Source organism: Ornithorhynchus anatinus, chromosome 13 (genome assembly GCF_004115215.2).
Source record: "Ornithorhynchus anatinus isolate Pmale09 chromosome 13, mOrnAna1.pri.v4, whole genome shotgun sequence".
Lineage (NCBI taxonomy): Eukaryota > Metazoa > Chordata > Mammalia > Monotremata > Ornithorhynchidae > Ornithorhynchus > Ornithorhynchus anatinus.
Window position 1 is genome coordinate 15,941,920 of NC_041740.1, and position 13,979 is coordinate 15,955,898.

Sequence of the window (13,979 nt, forward strand, 5' to 3'; positions counted from 1 at the left end):
CAACGTTGAGGGCAGAGATTTTTATTGTCAAGAGGGAAGGGACGATGTGGAGTCTAGGTAGGGCATGATGATTTGGGACAGTTGGAAAGGGGCTAGAGTTTGAAGGCCTCTGTGGGTGTAGAGGTCAGATATGAGGAAATGTTGAGTGAATGGAGCGAGGGGATTGGAGGAAACCTTAAGAAGGAGCAATTGGACTAGGAGAACTTGTTCTTCCAGGCTTAGTTCCTGTAGAAGGGAGAAAAGGCAGGTGGGCATCCCCTGTGGCCGTAAAAGCAGTTAAAATGGAAATGTCATGAAGTTTGATAAAATGTCTGTGATTTATCAAAACACTCATGGCTCACCTGAAATTTTATTTTTTCCCTGAAAAGTTTTCCACGAAAAGTCTCCTCCCCCTCCTTAAACAGCCACTGTCTCTGCCTGCATGGGCATCAATGGCAATGGCATCTCCACCCAGGAGTTCTCTGGGAGAAAATCACGAGGTCCCTGCAGTGACCTGACTCTGGCAAAATAATTCATGCAGACTCTTTTCATCCCTCAGGATTATGTCACATGCATCAACAGCTTCCAGGCCTTTGTTTCCAAGGAAGAGGGAAATCTTAGAACCCTGCAGGGAGCCCATCCTCACCCAGCAAACTGAAATTCAGTTTGGTCCCAGGTTGCTCAGGAATCAAAACGGATCTTTGAGATCAAAAAGACACAAGGGAAAGGCAGCAGGTAAGAGCTCCACTACTGTTTTGCGCAGGCAGTAGCATGGAGAGAGCCCTCATTTCCCGTCTACCCTCCCCTCCACTTCGACTATGCGCTCGGCTGTGTTCCCCTGAAGCACTTTGATATTCAACCCAGCCCCACAGCACTTATCCTGTAGTCTACTATTTCCCCTATCTGTAATGTACTTCAATGTCTGTCTCCCCCGTCAACTGTAAGCTCCTTATGGGCAGGGAGCATGTCTACCATCTCCATCGTATTGTACTCTCTCAAGTGCTTAGAACAGTGCTCTTCACATAGTAAGGGGTCAGTACATACCGCTGATTGATTTATTGAGAGGAATGGTCTGAAAAAGTCCAGGACAAAAGCAATCCGGCTCCCAACTTCCCATCTACCGCTTCCTGCTCCTTTTTTTCCACACTGTTGATCCCAAGACCCACTCTATTAGGAAATCAAAGCTCCCTCCAAGCGACATATGGGCTGGGTGGGGTGAAAACCTATAACAAACAAGCGGTTTCCCATTTCGTTTTGCATGATGATGATGTTCAGAGGAGTAAGAGTCTGAGGCTGTGGACAGTTTGTCAGACTATCCCAGGGAGCTCATAGTTTTCTTCCAAGTTTTAGAGGGCCTGTTAACACTGAGTCACACCAAAAATGATACTCTAGAGTTCTTTTCTGATAGGATTAACATCTGAAACCACTCACACTGTTTCCACAGAGGGGAACCTTTAACACAAAAAAAGTGGTCTCCTGCATATTAAAATAATTAAATGTAGCTATAATCTGCAGCCTTTCTTTCCAACATGTCATACCTCTTCCAAATTTAGTTCTGCAGGATCCTCAGTTGAGGGCGTTTTCAAGCTACATCACCATTCCCTTTGATGTTTGTGGTTTTTCTTATTATTGCATGTTCGCAAATTTAGGAACTAATGTAAGAGTGTTTCTCATCTGGTACGAGCAAAGGTACATGACCACTGCCTCCGATCCTTTGGTGGTGAAACAGGCTGACTAGAATTGGAAAGCACAGTTTTGGTTGAGTAATTCTCTCTGGTTTTATCACCCCAGATTGGCAATTTTACCTTTCTTAATTTTTCCTTTTCCTTTTATTTCCACCTACTCTTTTACTGAAGTTGGATTCCATTTGGTCACAGAGGCAACAGGAAATTTTAATTTAAGGACCTGACAAATGTTATGTTGTGTTGGTCATTTTTTTAGGTTATGGTCTTGTGCTCCTCAGCGTCTTTACAGCTACCCCCACTTAGTTTGTGTGTCACATCCTGGAGATTTTTTTTTTTTATTTATCCTGAGAGATAATACTGCTCCCTTAGGGAGCACTTCAGTCTCCCAGTTTCTGAACTCTAACTCTTTGTTCTTTCTTACCTGATCCCCTGGCAACATGACTCCATACACATTTCCTCTTATAGCCTTTAGCATCATTGCGTAGTCACTTGGAGCTGCCCTCTGTGAATTAATACAAGGTACTGATTCCACTGTGCTTGATACAGATGCGTTGTTTTTTCAGTTGAGGTAACAATCATTTATAAAAGTATGAGCTTTGCTTCCCCCTACCTCCTAGCTTTTCATCTCTTTTATTTCTCTGTCCAAAGAATCGCTTACATACTTAAATGTAAACCGCTCAAATATTAGTAAATGGTTCCTTCAGCTCAGGAAAAGACTGACATATGGATAAATATAGTCTATGCCCTCCAAAATACCTCGAAACTTATCTGTTGCAATAATCAATTTTCAATTCTCTGGGAAAATTAACTCATGATTGAACAGACTGGTTCATAGGCATGGAAATTTTCTCTGCATGGAGTTGTGACGTGGACTTTCTTGCATACAGGTATAAAAGTCCACTCCAGACTTACAGTGAAGAATGAGTGACTGTATTTTTTATTAGTCTTTCAACTATCAGAGAGAACAACCTAGAATTGGCTCTTACTCCTCAAAATACATAAGACATTTATTATTAAAAAATGCAGAGTGCTCATGAAATGCAAATTCAGTTTTGAAAACTTGGAGAGAAGACATTTGAAATGCATTCCTCAACTGCAGGAACTAGACAAGGTATTATTAAGTGAAATTAATCTTCTGCATTCGTGCAACAAGGGTGTTGTTTTTCATAAAATCCTCTACTAGTCATTTTTGACCAATCAACACCTGGCCTGCTGCTCTCCCTGAGGCCCAGCAGAAGGGCCGGGGAGACAGCCAAGTGGAGGGCAATACAGGGTGGTGGAGGAATAAGTTGGGGAGAGGTTGACTGAGCCAAGATGAAACCAGGCTCTTTGCTCCACACACTCATTCACCATCCTGCTTTTCCCTTTCCACACTCCTGAGCTGGTTCTCTCCTGCTGCCTCGCCTCCCTTCCCCCCACCCTTTTTTCTTCTTTTTTATGATATTTGTTAAGCGCTTGCTGTGTGCCAGGCACCCCCTCCCTCTCCTCAGAGACCCCCCTACATCCCAATGTTTCTGGCCCCCATCACTTAACTAGTTCGAACAGCTATTCTTAGAAATTAATAGTCTCTTTTAGTTTCACCTATTTATTACAGTCTCTCTGAGACTAAGAAAGGGCAAGAGATTCAAGGATATTTTCTTGAGCAGAAAGAGAAATGTAACTGATTTGGAAATAATAGCATATTAATTACAGGCTAATGGTTTCAGTTAGTTTTAAATGCCTTTAGGTTACTGCTAGCTCAAGGAAGCAGTTAAAAAAAAATCCCTCATCATTTTTGGAACTAGAAGGGAACCGTGCTTAAAGACATGGTCGTCCTTGAGGGGCCTCAGAAGAAAAAACCAGGATGATTAAAGGGCTATAACCTATAAGGAAAGATTAAAGGAACTGGGATTATTCAGTCTGGAAATGAGAAGGCTGTGGGGCAATTTTTTATGGTATTTAAGTGCTTACTATGTGCCAGGCACTGTACTAAGCGCTGAAGTAGATTCAAGCTAATCAGGTCAGAGTCCCTGTCCTACATGGAGCTCACAGTCTTAATCCCCATTTAACAGATGAAGTAACTGAGGCACTGAGAACTAAGTGGCTTGCCCAAGGTCATCCAGCAGACAAGTGGAAGAACCGGGATTAGGACCCTGGTCCTTCTGACTCCCAGGCCCATGCTCTATCCACTAGGCCATGCTGCTTCTCAGTAATTCAATATCAAGCTCCAAGAATATGACAGACGCTTACACAGAGGATGGTCCTAAAGGCATAAACAAGCAACTACCAAGATTAGGCTAAGTATACTAGACAACATTCCTAGATTTGTTCAACTTGGGAAAGAACTGCTGAGGGAGGTTGAAGAATCTCCTTCTCAGGATAACTGTAATAGTAGGGTCAGCCATTTGGAACAATTTATGTGTGATCTTGCCTGAAGGGGAATAAATTACCAGTACGTGACCACTTGGCCTCATGGGGTCCAGCCCTAAAATTCCATGATCTATCAATTGATCGGTCAATCAGTGGTATTTATTGATCACTCACTGGGCAGAGAGCACTGTACTAAGCGTTTGGGAAAGTACACTATAACAGAGTTGGTACCAGGACCTTTAGATGGCAGCAGCTTTCTGTCAGGGTTCACGAGATGCTTATTTTTTTTTTCCTCTCTTGGGATTCATTCTTGTTTGGATTGCCTTTTGTTACATAGCTTTGCCAATCTGACATCACATCAATTTGCATTTTAATTGAAAGGGTAAAGTGCATTTTGTGAATCCAGGACAGAAGCAATTGTCATATGTAATAATAGTTTGAATCCAGTGTTGCTGACCACAGGGAAAATGAATTCCAAAATGCATCTCTCATTGTGCGTATATGCTTTTATCATTTCCTTCTGTGTTTTAAGTTAATTTTTAGACCATGGTCCTGCTAGCCAAGCCCATATGGGCCAGCCCTAAGCTAATCTCCCAGATTGACCCTTCAAAGGGTTATTGCTGTAGCTAAATTACCCTGCAATGGACCCAGTTTCAATATAGGGCCTCATAGAAAAGAAAAAAATACAGATCCAATTTCAAGTACCTACAACATACACATATATGCTCTAGTGAAGAGAGTACAGGCATGGGAATCAGAAGGACCTGGGTTCTAATCCTGGCTCCACCACTTGTCTACTGTGTGACCTTGGGCAAGTCACTTAAATTCTCTGAGCCTCAGTTACCTCATGTGGAAAATGGGGATTAAGGCTGTGAGCCACATGTGGGACATGGACTGTGTCCAACCTGATTAACTTGTATCTACCCCAGTGCTTAGTCCAGTGCCCAGAACATAACGAGCACTTGAGTACCATTAAAAAAAATGCAAATGGAAAATTTCACAAAACAGTGACATCTGGTCTTGGCTCTCCTCAGGTTAGTGTTATCAAGGGCCAAATGCTTAAAATAGTTGCTCCCTTTCAGCTTGTGCAAATCAATTCTTTCTTGGCTTTGTGCTTAAGTGTGATATTATGATGAATGGCAAACAAAATGATGAATGGATGTATATGTATATAAAGTAAACAGACCAAATGGAATTGGAGGTAGTCTTTCATCATGAAGAATGAAAGGGATTATCAATTGACAAACCTAATTTTCCAGCATCTTCATGAGACTGTTGAAATGGCAGTGTCTGTTTCTTATAAGCAGCTCTGTGGGGCAGAACAGCTGTTGTCCCGTTGAGTGGTTTAACTAGTGAGTTGTCACACCAAAGATGTTGGGATAGTGTTGCTGAGGGTCTACGCCTCAGAATGAACTAATGGTTGTCAAAGTTGGATTGTTATAGGTTTTTATAATTCAAGAGGCCTGAAAATGACTGACCAGGCCCCAGTTAAATGCATCTGCCATTACGTTTCTCAGGAACTCTTAGAGATTATGTATAGAGCCACAGTGGTCACAGAAGTCGACTTGAAAAAATACAAAAACACATTATGGGTAAAAAATAAAGTGCTCTTTTCTAATCAGGTTCAAATGTCCAGAATCATGTTTTCTTTCATGATTTGTCCAGGAAGGAAGCATAAAACGGTTATCCAATCTGACGCACGCTCGCTTGTGAATTCCTTTAGATGACTTAAAGAATCATTGGATTATATAGACTCTTTAGGTAGGAGAGCAACCTTGGAGAAAACTGGCGTTGATATGATTATCCATTTTTAGGACCTATGGTCTGCCAGCTGCTATTTGGCAAGGATCATTCTTTTTTAATCGGCATAGTGCTTTGCACAAAGTAGACAATCAGTAAATACTGTTGATGACGGTGGTGATGGAAATATGGAAACAACTACAGGATGCATTGCACACAGTGAGTTTCTGAAAGTGTGATCCAACATGCATTTCTGAGTACCAGGGGACCTAGAAAGTAGTTTCCGATAGAATGGAGTTGGCTCGCCTATTTCTGTATATCTGTGTCAATTGTAGGCCTGCCTAGGCATGTGGATGAGACTGGCCGTTTGATCCGAGTCTCCGATGAGACATGAGGAAATTGTAGTGATCTCCATATAATTGAAGTGCAGACTGATAGGTCGGCCCAACAGAACCAGTAAAAATACAGAGCAGAACCTTGAATCGATTCCTGCGCTGAAACGGAGCCAAGTAGAAAGGGCAGGCATTTGAAACCATGTTAACATGGTAGCTGGGTCTACTAGGGGGCATATTGTGGCAGGTGGAGGTTCTTTGTGCTTAGTAAGTTCCCGGGGTGAAGGGACAAGTGACGGGAGCCCACGGGAAATTGTGAGCATTGGGGATGGGGCCTGGGCTGAGGGGGTGGGGCTGCTGCCACCGCCAAAAGGGCCGGAGCAGGGGCCCACTGCAGCCCGGTACTATAGTAGATCATAAAACTTGGATGTGCGAGCACACAGCAGGTGAAGAAGAGCCACAATTTGCCCACCTCTGAGCTACGCTGTAATAGCCAGAAGAGTTGGTTTTACACACCAGGGTTATGTGAGACCACAAGGACACTAATGAATCCAGCCAAGCTCCTTTTTTATGGTATTTCTTCAGTGCTTAACAGGCACTGTCCTAAGCATGAGGATAGATAGAAGATAATCAGGTTGAACACAGTTCCTGCCCCACATAGGGCTTACAGGTCTTAATCCCCATTTTATCCCCATTTTACAGATGAGGTAACTGAGGCACAGAGAAGATAAGTGACTTGCCCAAGGTCCCAGAGAGCCCAGAATTAGAACCCAGGTCCTCTGACTCCCAGTATTCATAAGGTCAAATGCACTGCTATCACTCCCTCAGTTCATGGAGTTACACACCCTGTGCTCTTCTGCAGGGGAAGCAGGTTGGGAGAGAGCACTAAACAACGGGCAGGGAATTGAGCCACCTTGGTGTTCTATTCCTGGCTCTGAAACTAATTTGCTAGGTGTCCTTGAACAACTCATCAGATCTCCTTGTGCCTCATCTTTAATAGTGTATCCCCACAGGAGGGTTGACGAGAGTACAGTAGTTAATTTTAAAGCTCTCCTGAATGCTTTGTGTTCTTTACATTCCACCTAAAGGATGGACTCCAGCCAGAATTATTTCAGTTCCTAAACTTCCTTTTTTCAGACCATTAGGGACTGTTTCATTAGGTGCGCTGCAGCACTGTGGGCATCAAGTAAACAGCAAATGCAGCCGATAGGCCCCTAGTGCTACGAAAGAGTTAATGTTGCCCTTAAAGTGCCGCCTTAACTACCAAGGAGAAAAGTTGGGCACTGGAAGAATTGCTAGCCACTGAGTCCAAGTCCTGTTCTCTTTTTATTAAAATCTTCTTGGTTTTATCAGGGCTGACTTTTTGAACAATTTTAAATCACCTTTTTAAAGCGACACTAAGTTAAGGGTCTTTAAAGCCCATTTTAAATCCGAAAGCTTCTTCCAATTTTTACTTGTATCCTAACATAACGCACAACTCAGCTATTGTTTTCTCTTTGGATTTGTTTGCAGTCACATGCAGCTGGCATTATAGTGTCAGGGCTTTCTCAAATCATTACTTTAGAGTAAGAGGGCTCAATCCTACCATGCTCTGTCCTGTAGAATACACTAATCAAATGAGAGCAAACTAGACTGTTCACTTGTTCCCCGGCTAATAAGCGTGCACTGACTTACATTGTAGAATAGTGTTGGTTCAGCAACCTTAATTAAAACCATAACCAGATGTGCATATTACTATCTAGATATTAATGAATTCTGAAAATAGGAACAGTAACCTTGTGGTTTTATTAGAAGTCTTTCAAACGGGAGTTATGGAAAAGAAACGTATTAGTGAGGGTGAAATTTACATGAGCTATTTGGTAGATCTTGCAGCTCTCAAAGATTTGTTAAGCATCCTTTGATGCCAACTGCTCCTGCAGTTTGCTCAGGCTCCTTGGCAGGATGTTCCTACTCCTCCATCCCCTCTGTTGCTCCAGTTGCTTTCCAAAGGCAGATTTTGCATATTCTGATTAGGCAGGTGGAGAGTTAGCCTGCTGCCCGCCCATCCGTCCGTCCATCTATCCATCCATCCACCCCTCCTTCCAGTTTTCCACCAACAGGGAGGGCAGACATCAGTCTCCTGACTTTGCCATCCACAGTGTCGGATACTTTACTGGTGACTGGGATGTGTCCTGAACAACAGATTGCTTTTTGAAAGCACCAAGGGAAACATTGATCCCAAATGGCAGGATTTTTGCCTCAAGTAAAATGTCAAATATCTGAAGCAAATAAGAGACAGAAATGTGCCTAAATTTACGGCAAAGTCTAAGGAGCGGTGTGAGAGATCCACAGAGCTGTCCTAATTTGACAAGTCTCTGGCTTGGGGAAATAATCACCGTGACAAGAGGCAAAAAAAAAAAAAGCCCAAAATATTTTCCTAAATCTTTTAGTGGTTTCCTCGCTAAAGAAAACAGAATTCATTATTATCAGGGTCATAATCTAGGTTCCGTGTATTTTTCTAGTATGATCACCGAATATAGTCGAATAAAGTTACGGGATAGATTTTTATTTTAAACTACAGCAAAATGAAAAATGAGTTTAGAGAAGAAAATGCATTCAAGACTGAAATTAGGGGCAAAATCGAAATTTTCAAAGCCAAGGATTTATCTCTAGGAAACAAAATTCGTCTCTAACTTTATTTTAGAGACCGACTCTGTCTCCCTGTAAGATTTTCGTTTTTCAGCGTACCATTTATTTCCAACCGTAGTTCAAATGAATAATCGTAAATCAGCACTGCACTGAGTTAGACAATCACTGGGGTGTATCCCGTCCCCGTACAGAAAACAGATGGAGATTTTGCAGAAAGAGTAACCCTATTTCCGAGGCAGCAACAACAGGTCTTTTAAGGAGTCGTAGGGCAGGAACAACAAGTACTTTAAGGACTAAGAAGATCTGAGAAGGTTTCCTAAGTATTAGGGTTTTCATTTCAATATTAGCTTTCCCAAACTTTACTTCGGTGAATGGGTCCAAATAGTAGTAGGCGGTAGACCCCCACCCCCCCCCCCCCCATCCCCACCCCCGTTTAAGCTCGTTGTAATGCCTCCCTCCAGATCTAAATCGGCTTTGAGATCATTCGATGGCGAGCGGAGGGACGCCTAATTCGTGTCCCTTTGCCACAGGAAAAGGGGAAGAGGAGAGGGGCAGTGGATGGGGGCGGTGGGTGGGCCCGGCCGCTCTTTGACCTCTCTGGCCGGGGAGCCGGGGGCAACCGGTAGCGGGCCCCGGACACCGGACCGCGGAGGTCCCGGCGTGGGGCTTGATTGGGCCGGTCAGCCGGTGCGCCTTCTTCAGGAGGAGGCAGCTGTAGACTAAGTATTGAACCCCCTTCTCCACCTAATCGCTTCCCGCAGCTGGTGCGTTTCCTTTCCTTGAAGCCTGGCAGGGGGCAGAGGGCCCAGGCCCGGGGGCGGAGGGCAGGACAGGCCCAGGCCCGGGGCCTGGAGGTGCGGCTGGCAGGCAGCGGCCTCCGGACCCCCTGCCTCCACCCTCCCCCACACACAGACACCCACCCCAATCCACACCCGCACTCAAAGCCGCAGCCACCCCCGAGCATCCCCGCACTCGAGGGTCTTTGGTGACCCTGACGGCGAGGCTGCCGTCCTGAGCTGCGGGTACACTGCGTCCGTACGGAAATCGGGTGTCTCTCTCTCTCTCTCTCTCTCTCTCCTTCATTCAAGCGTATCGATGGAGCGCTTTCTGTGTGCAGAGCACTGGACGAAGCGCCTGCAAAGTACAATTCAGCAATTGGGACGGCCCCTGCCCCGCCGGGGCTTACAACCTAGAAGTCAGTCTGTCTGTCTGTCTGTCTGAGGGCCGCACACAGAGAGGCCCGCACCGGTCGAGCTGATGAGCAGGCCCGTGGGATTCTCGCACCCGTACGGCAGGCAGGTGTCTGCGCGCCGTCTGTCCGTTCTCCGCCAGGCCTCCCCTTCCCACCCCCGCCCGTGGCGGGCCCGGGGGAAGAGAGGGGGGCGGCTTGTCCCGGGGGGCTCGGGGGGACGGCCAAGGGTCTGCCCGGCCCGGCCCCCTGACCCCCCTCCCCCCCCCCCCGCCTCGGCTCCGCTCCCTCCTCCCCGCCCCCCGCCGGCGCGGGCCGCCCGGGAAGGTGGATACGGCAATGGCAGGATGTCGGCGGGCCGGGCCCGGCAGCGGGGAAACATGATCGGGGCTCCGCATCCACGGTCCCGGGCCGGTCCTGCCCGCTGGCGCAATAAAGAGCCCGGCCGCGGGCCGCCCGCTCGCTGAGCGCCCGGGGCCGGGGGGCCGGCAGCATGGGGCGGCCCGGGACACCCGCACGGCCACCGACACGGCCACCGACGGCAGGCCCCCGGGCGGCACCACGGGGGGCTCCCCGCGGAGGCCCCCAGGCCTAGGCCCGCAGCCCGCAGCCCTCCCCCCTCCCCCGGGGCCGCACCCACCGGACCCGGCTGCCGCCGCCGCCGCCGCCGCAGGTATTTGGTGTTCCGGCTCAGGTCGGGGCGGAGCGCGGGCCCGGGACCCGTCGCGGTGACCGGGATGGGGGCCGTCCTCAACCCAGCCCTGCCTCCCCCGGCCGGTCCTCCGGAGACAGACGCTCTCGGTGCCTGGAAACTATGGCGAGAGGGGGGGCCGGGGCGGGGGGGGGGGGAGACACGACCCCGGGACTCGGCCAAGGAGCCAGGTGGGGTCGAGGCGGGGATGTCCCCGGGTCGGCCTCGAGAAGAGCGCGGCCGGGCGGGCCGGCCGGGACCTGGCGCAAACAGGGAGTTGCGTGTGCCCCCCTAACCCTCCTCCTCCTCCTTCTCCTCCTCCCGGCCATGGGGTCGCGGGTATCTTGTCCCTCTCCCCCCTTCCCGGCCGCGTCGCGACCTCGCGCCCCTCCGGGAAGAAAACAACTTCACCAAAGCGCTTCGCGATGTTCGGAAGTACCACGGGGTGAAAACGAGCTGGAGACGTGGAGGACCGAACACGTTGTAATCGCCGTCGAAAACCTCGTTGGGCTCCCCCCGCCCCCTTGAATACGTTTGGGAGGCGTTCACGCCAATCCCGGGGTGGGGAAATCAAAAGGAGAAAACGGGAAAATGCCGAGCAGGGGCAGCAAGATGCGGAAGATGTGAGTGAGCGAGTGATTTCCGTTTTAAATGCACGCGCTAGATATATATATTCGTATGCAAACACCCGGTAATGTACCTGTCTCGGCCAAAGGACTCAGACATCAAGTCCTGTTTTACGGGCGGCAGCCAAATGAGGTCTGCGTTACCTCCTTGTAAATATTGACAATGGCCATCTTCTAATTTGTGTGGGCAGGGCAGGGCAGAGCAGGGCAGGGCAGGGCCCGGCGGGGCAGGCGCCGGAGCGGCAGGTTAGCGCTGTGGGCGCGCGTCTGAGTGTGTATGCGCGCGCGCTCCCGTGCGCGCTCCTGCGCGCGTCCGTGCGCGTTTGGGGGAGGCCTCGGCGCGAAGAGGGTGGGGGCTTATGTTGTGCATCAGAAGATGCGCAGAAGTTCCCTCCCCGTCCTCAGAACCGCAGCCCCGAGCTGGGCGAGAAGGCGCCCGAGCCTCCAGCCCCCAGGCCGCAGCCCCCCAACCCCCCAGCCCCCAGCCCCCCAGCCCGCCTCTTCGCCAGGGAAGGGTCCGGTCCGGTCCGGTCCGGTTGGATGGTGCGGCCGGGGACCGACAGGCAGGGACGAGGACAGGGGGCAGACAGGGACGAGAGAGGGGTGGGGGTCCCCTTCCCTTTCCCCTACCCCTCCGCCGCGCCAGTCCTGGCCCTGCGCTGGGCGCCCACCCTGCGGTCCTCTGCCTCGAGGGGCAGGGGCAGGGGCAGGGCCCGGGCGGGCGGGCGGGCAGGCGGCGGGCTCCGCCAAGCCGAGTCGGACCGAGGAGTGGCCGGGGCCCGTGCCCAGCCCCACTCGGCTTCGTTTTCCCCGACCGGACCCACTCAACAGCCCCCACCCCCCTCCGCACGCCCCTGCCCCAAAGGAGGGTTGGCCTCACCTGGATCGCCCTCGCCCCGAAATCGAGAATTGGGCCACCACGGCGGGAAAGACCCCAAGTCTTGACTGAGCAGGAAAACCTCGGCCAAATCGGTAAGCGGTCTCCCCGCCCTGCCCCGGCTGCTGGCCACTTAGCACCTAGCCCTCCAGCCTTCCCTCCCTCCGTCCGTCCGTCCGTCCCGACGCCTCGGGCACCGGCCCCCGGCCTCAGCCGTCCGGGCCGTCGTGTCCCCGGAGAAACCCCGAGGGCTCCGGCCGCCGAGCGGGACCGGCCCGGGGGTGACCCGAAAGCACAAAACGCCAGAAGCCCAGCGGGCCCCGGGGGACAAAGTTGGCGGTTTGTGCGGGGCGAGCGGGCTCCTCAACCGGGGCCGGAGGTCTCAGCGCCCCTCCACCCCCCGCCCCGCCCCGCCCCTTCCCCCTGCCAAGGACCGGCGGCCCCGCTGGGAGATGAGCCGCTTCGTCGACTAACCCGATGCGCCTTCTCCTCCGCAGGAACCCGGGCATCGGGGCGTCCACGCCAAGGGCCGCCCGGCGCCGGCCCGCCCGCACCATGAACGCCATCGTCTTCAACAAGCTGGGCAGCCAGGTGCTCTTCCAGGGCAGCGGGCCCGGCGGCGGCGGCGGCGGCGGCGGCGGCCACGGGGAGCCCGAGCCGGAGCGGCCCGGCGGCAGGTCCTACGGCGGGGCCCTGGGCAGCCCGCGCCGCCACCCCCCGGAGCCCCGCAGCCCCCGCAGCCCCCGCAGCCCCCACAGCCCCGCCGGCAAAGACAACCTCAGCCTCAGGCACCGCAGAGCCGGGTAGGTGTGTCTGTGTGCGGGAGCCAGGGTCGACCGCCGCCTCCGGAGGGCATCGGGTGGGCGGGGGTTGGTGGCGGGGCTAAGTGGACGAGCTCGGGGTCGGCGGTGGCGCTTGCCCTTGGCGGGTTGGCCCTAAGGCTCCAGGCCGGAGCCCGGGGAGGGGCCGGCGGCCCCGCAGCCCCCCGACAGCCCGGCCTCCGCTCGGGGCGCCCGAAGGGAGAGAGAGACCCAACGCCGCCCGGGGACCCCCGGAGGTCAGCACCCCGGGAACTCGCCCCCCACCGCGAGGTCAATCCGCTCTCGGTCGCCCCCCGAGACCTTGTAGTTTGGGGGCTCTATCCCCGACTTCTCTTTAATCACATCTTTTGGGGGGGGGGTCGTCTTTCTCCCCATCGGTCCCCGGCCCCGCACTCCTCCTTTCCGAAAGCAGCCGGGCCCGGGGATGGCAGGTGCGGGGCCCGGGGTTCGCAGGTGCGGGGCTGGGGGCTTCCATCCCCGCGGCGGCCCAGCGGGTCCCCACGGCCGGGGTCGGGGGCGCCGGGTTGGAACGTGGGGCTGTTTTTCCTGTTCCCGTCCCCGGCTCCCCCGCGCCCCCCGCCCCCAATCTTCTACCGACCTGCCCGACGGCAGCGGCGGGCCCGCGGACATGCCTATTCGTATATGGAGATATGTATTTCCAAAGAAAAAAGGAGACGAGCCCCCCTCCCGCCGCCCCCGGCCGCCGCCCGGCCGGTACCCGGGGTTGGAGGGGCGATGGGGCGGGGGGCGCCCGCCGACCGCAGAGGGGAAAGGACCGCGGGGCCGGGCGGACCGACGGCGACACCTGCCGGCCACCTCCGGGAGGGCAGCCCGCCGCCCGCCCGCCCGCCCGCCCGCCCTCCCGCAGCCCCATCTCCCGCAGCCCCATCTCCCGCAGCCCCGCAGCCCGCCGGGCCCGGCCTCTCCTTCCCGGCTCCGAGTCGTGCGCGCTCCCCGGGCCCGATTGATGAGTGCAGCAGGCGGCCACCCGGCACGGAGGCTCAGGCCGAGCCCGCCCCGGGCCCCGGGCCCCGGCCTTCCCCAAGGCGCACGTGGGCGGCG

At 52.7% G+C, this 13,979-nt stretch overlaps 1 protein-coding gene across 2 annotated transcripts in view; it reads left to right on the forward strand.

Annotated features, from left to right (window-relative positions):
* The first annotated feature begins 570 nt into the window (after positions 1-570).
* MKX (mohawk homeobox) overlaps positions 571-13,979 on the forward strand; it is a 62,866-nt gene continuing 49,457 nt past the window's right edge. The window contains exons 1-2 of one of the 2 annotated variants that reach the window (XM_039913872.1): positions 571-714; positions 12,594-12,899. In XM_039913872.1, coding sequence (XP_039769806.1) covers positions 12,652-12,899 — 248 coding nt within the window. In that variant the 5' untranslated portion in view covers positions 571-714; positions 12,594-12,651. Of the gene's footprint in view, positions 715-11,968; positions 12,192-12,593; positions 12,900-13,979 lie in introns of those variants that run through there. The other variant, XM_029078134.2, reaches the window with a different exon arrangement.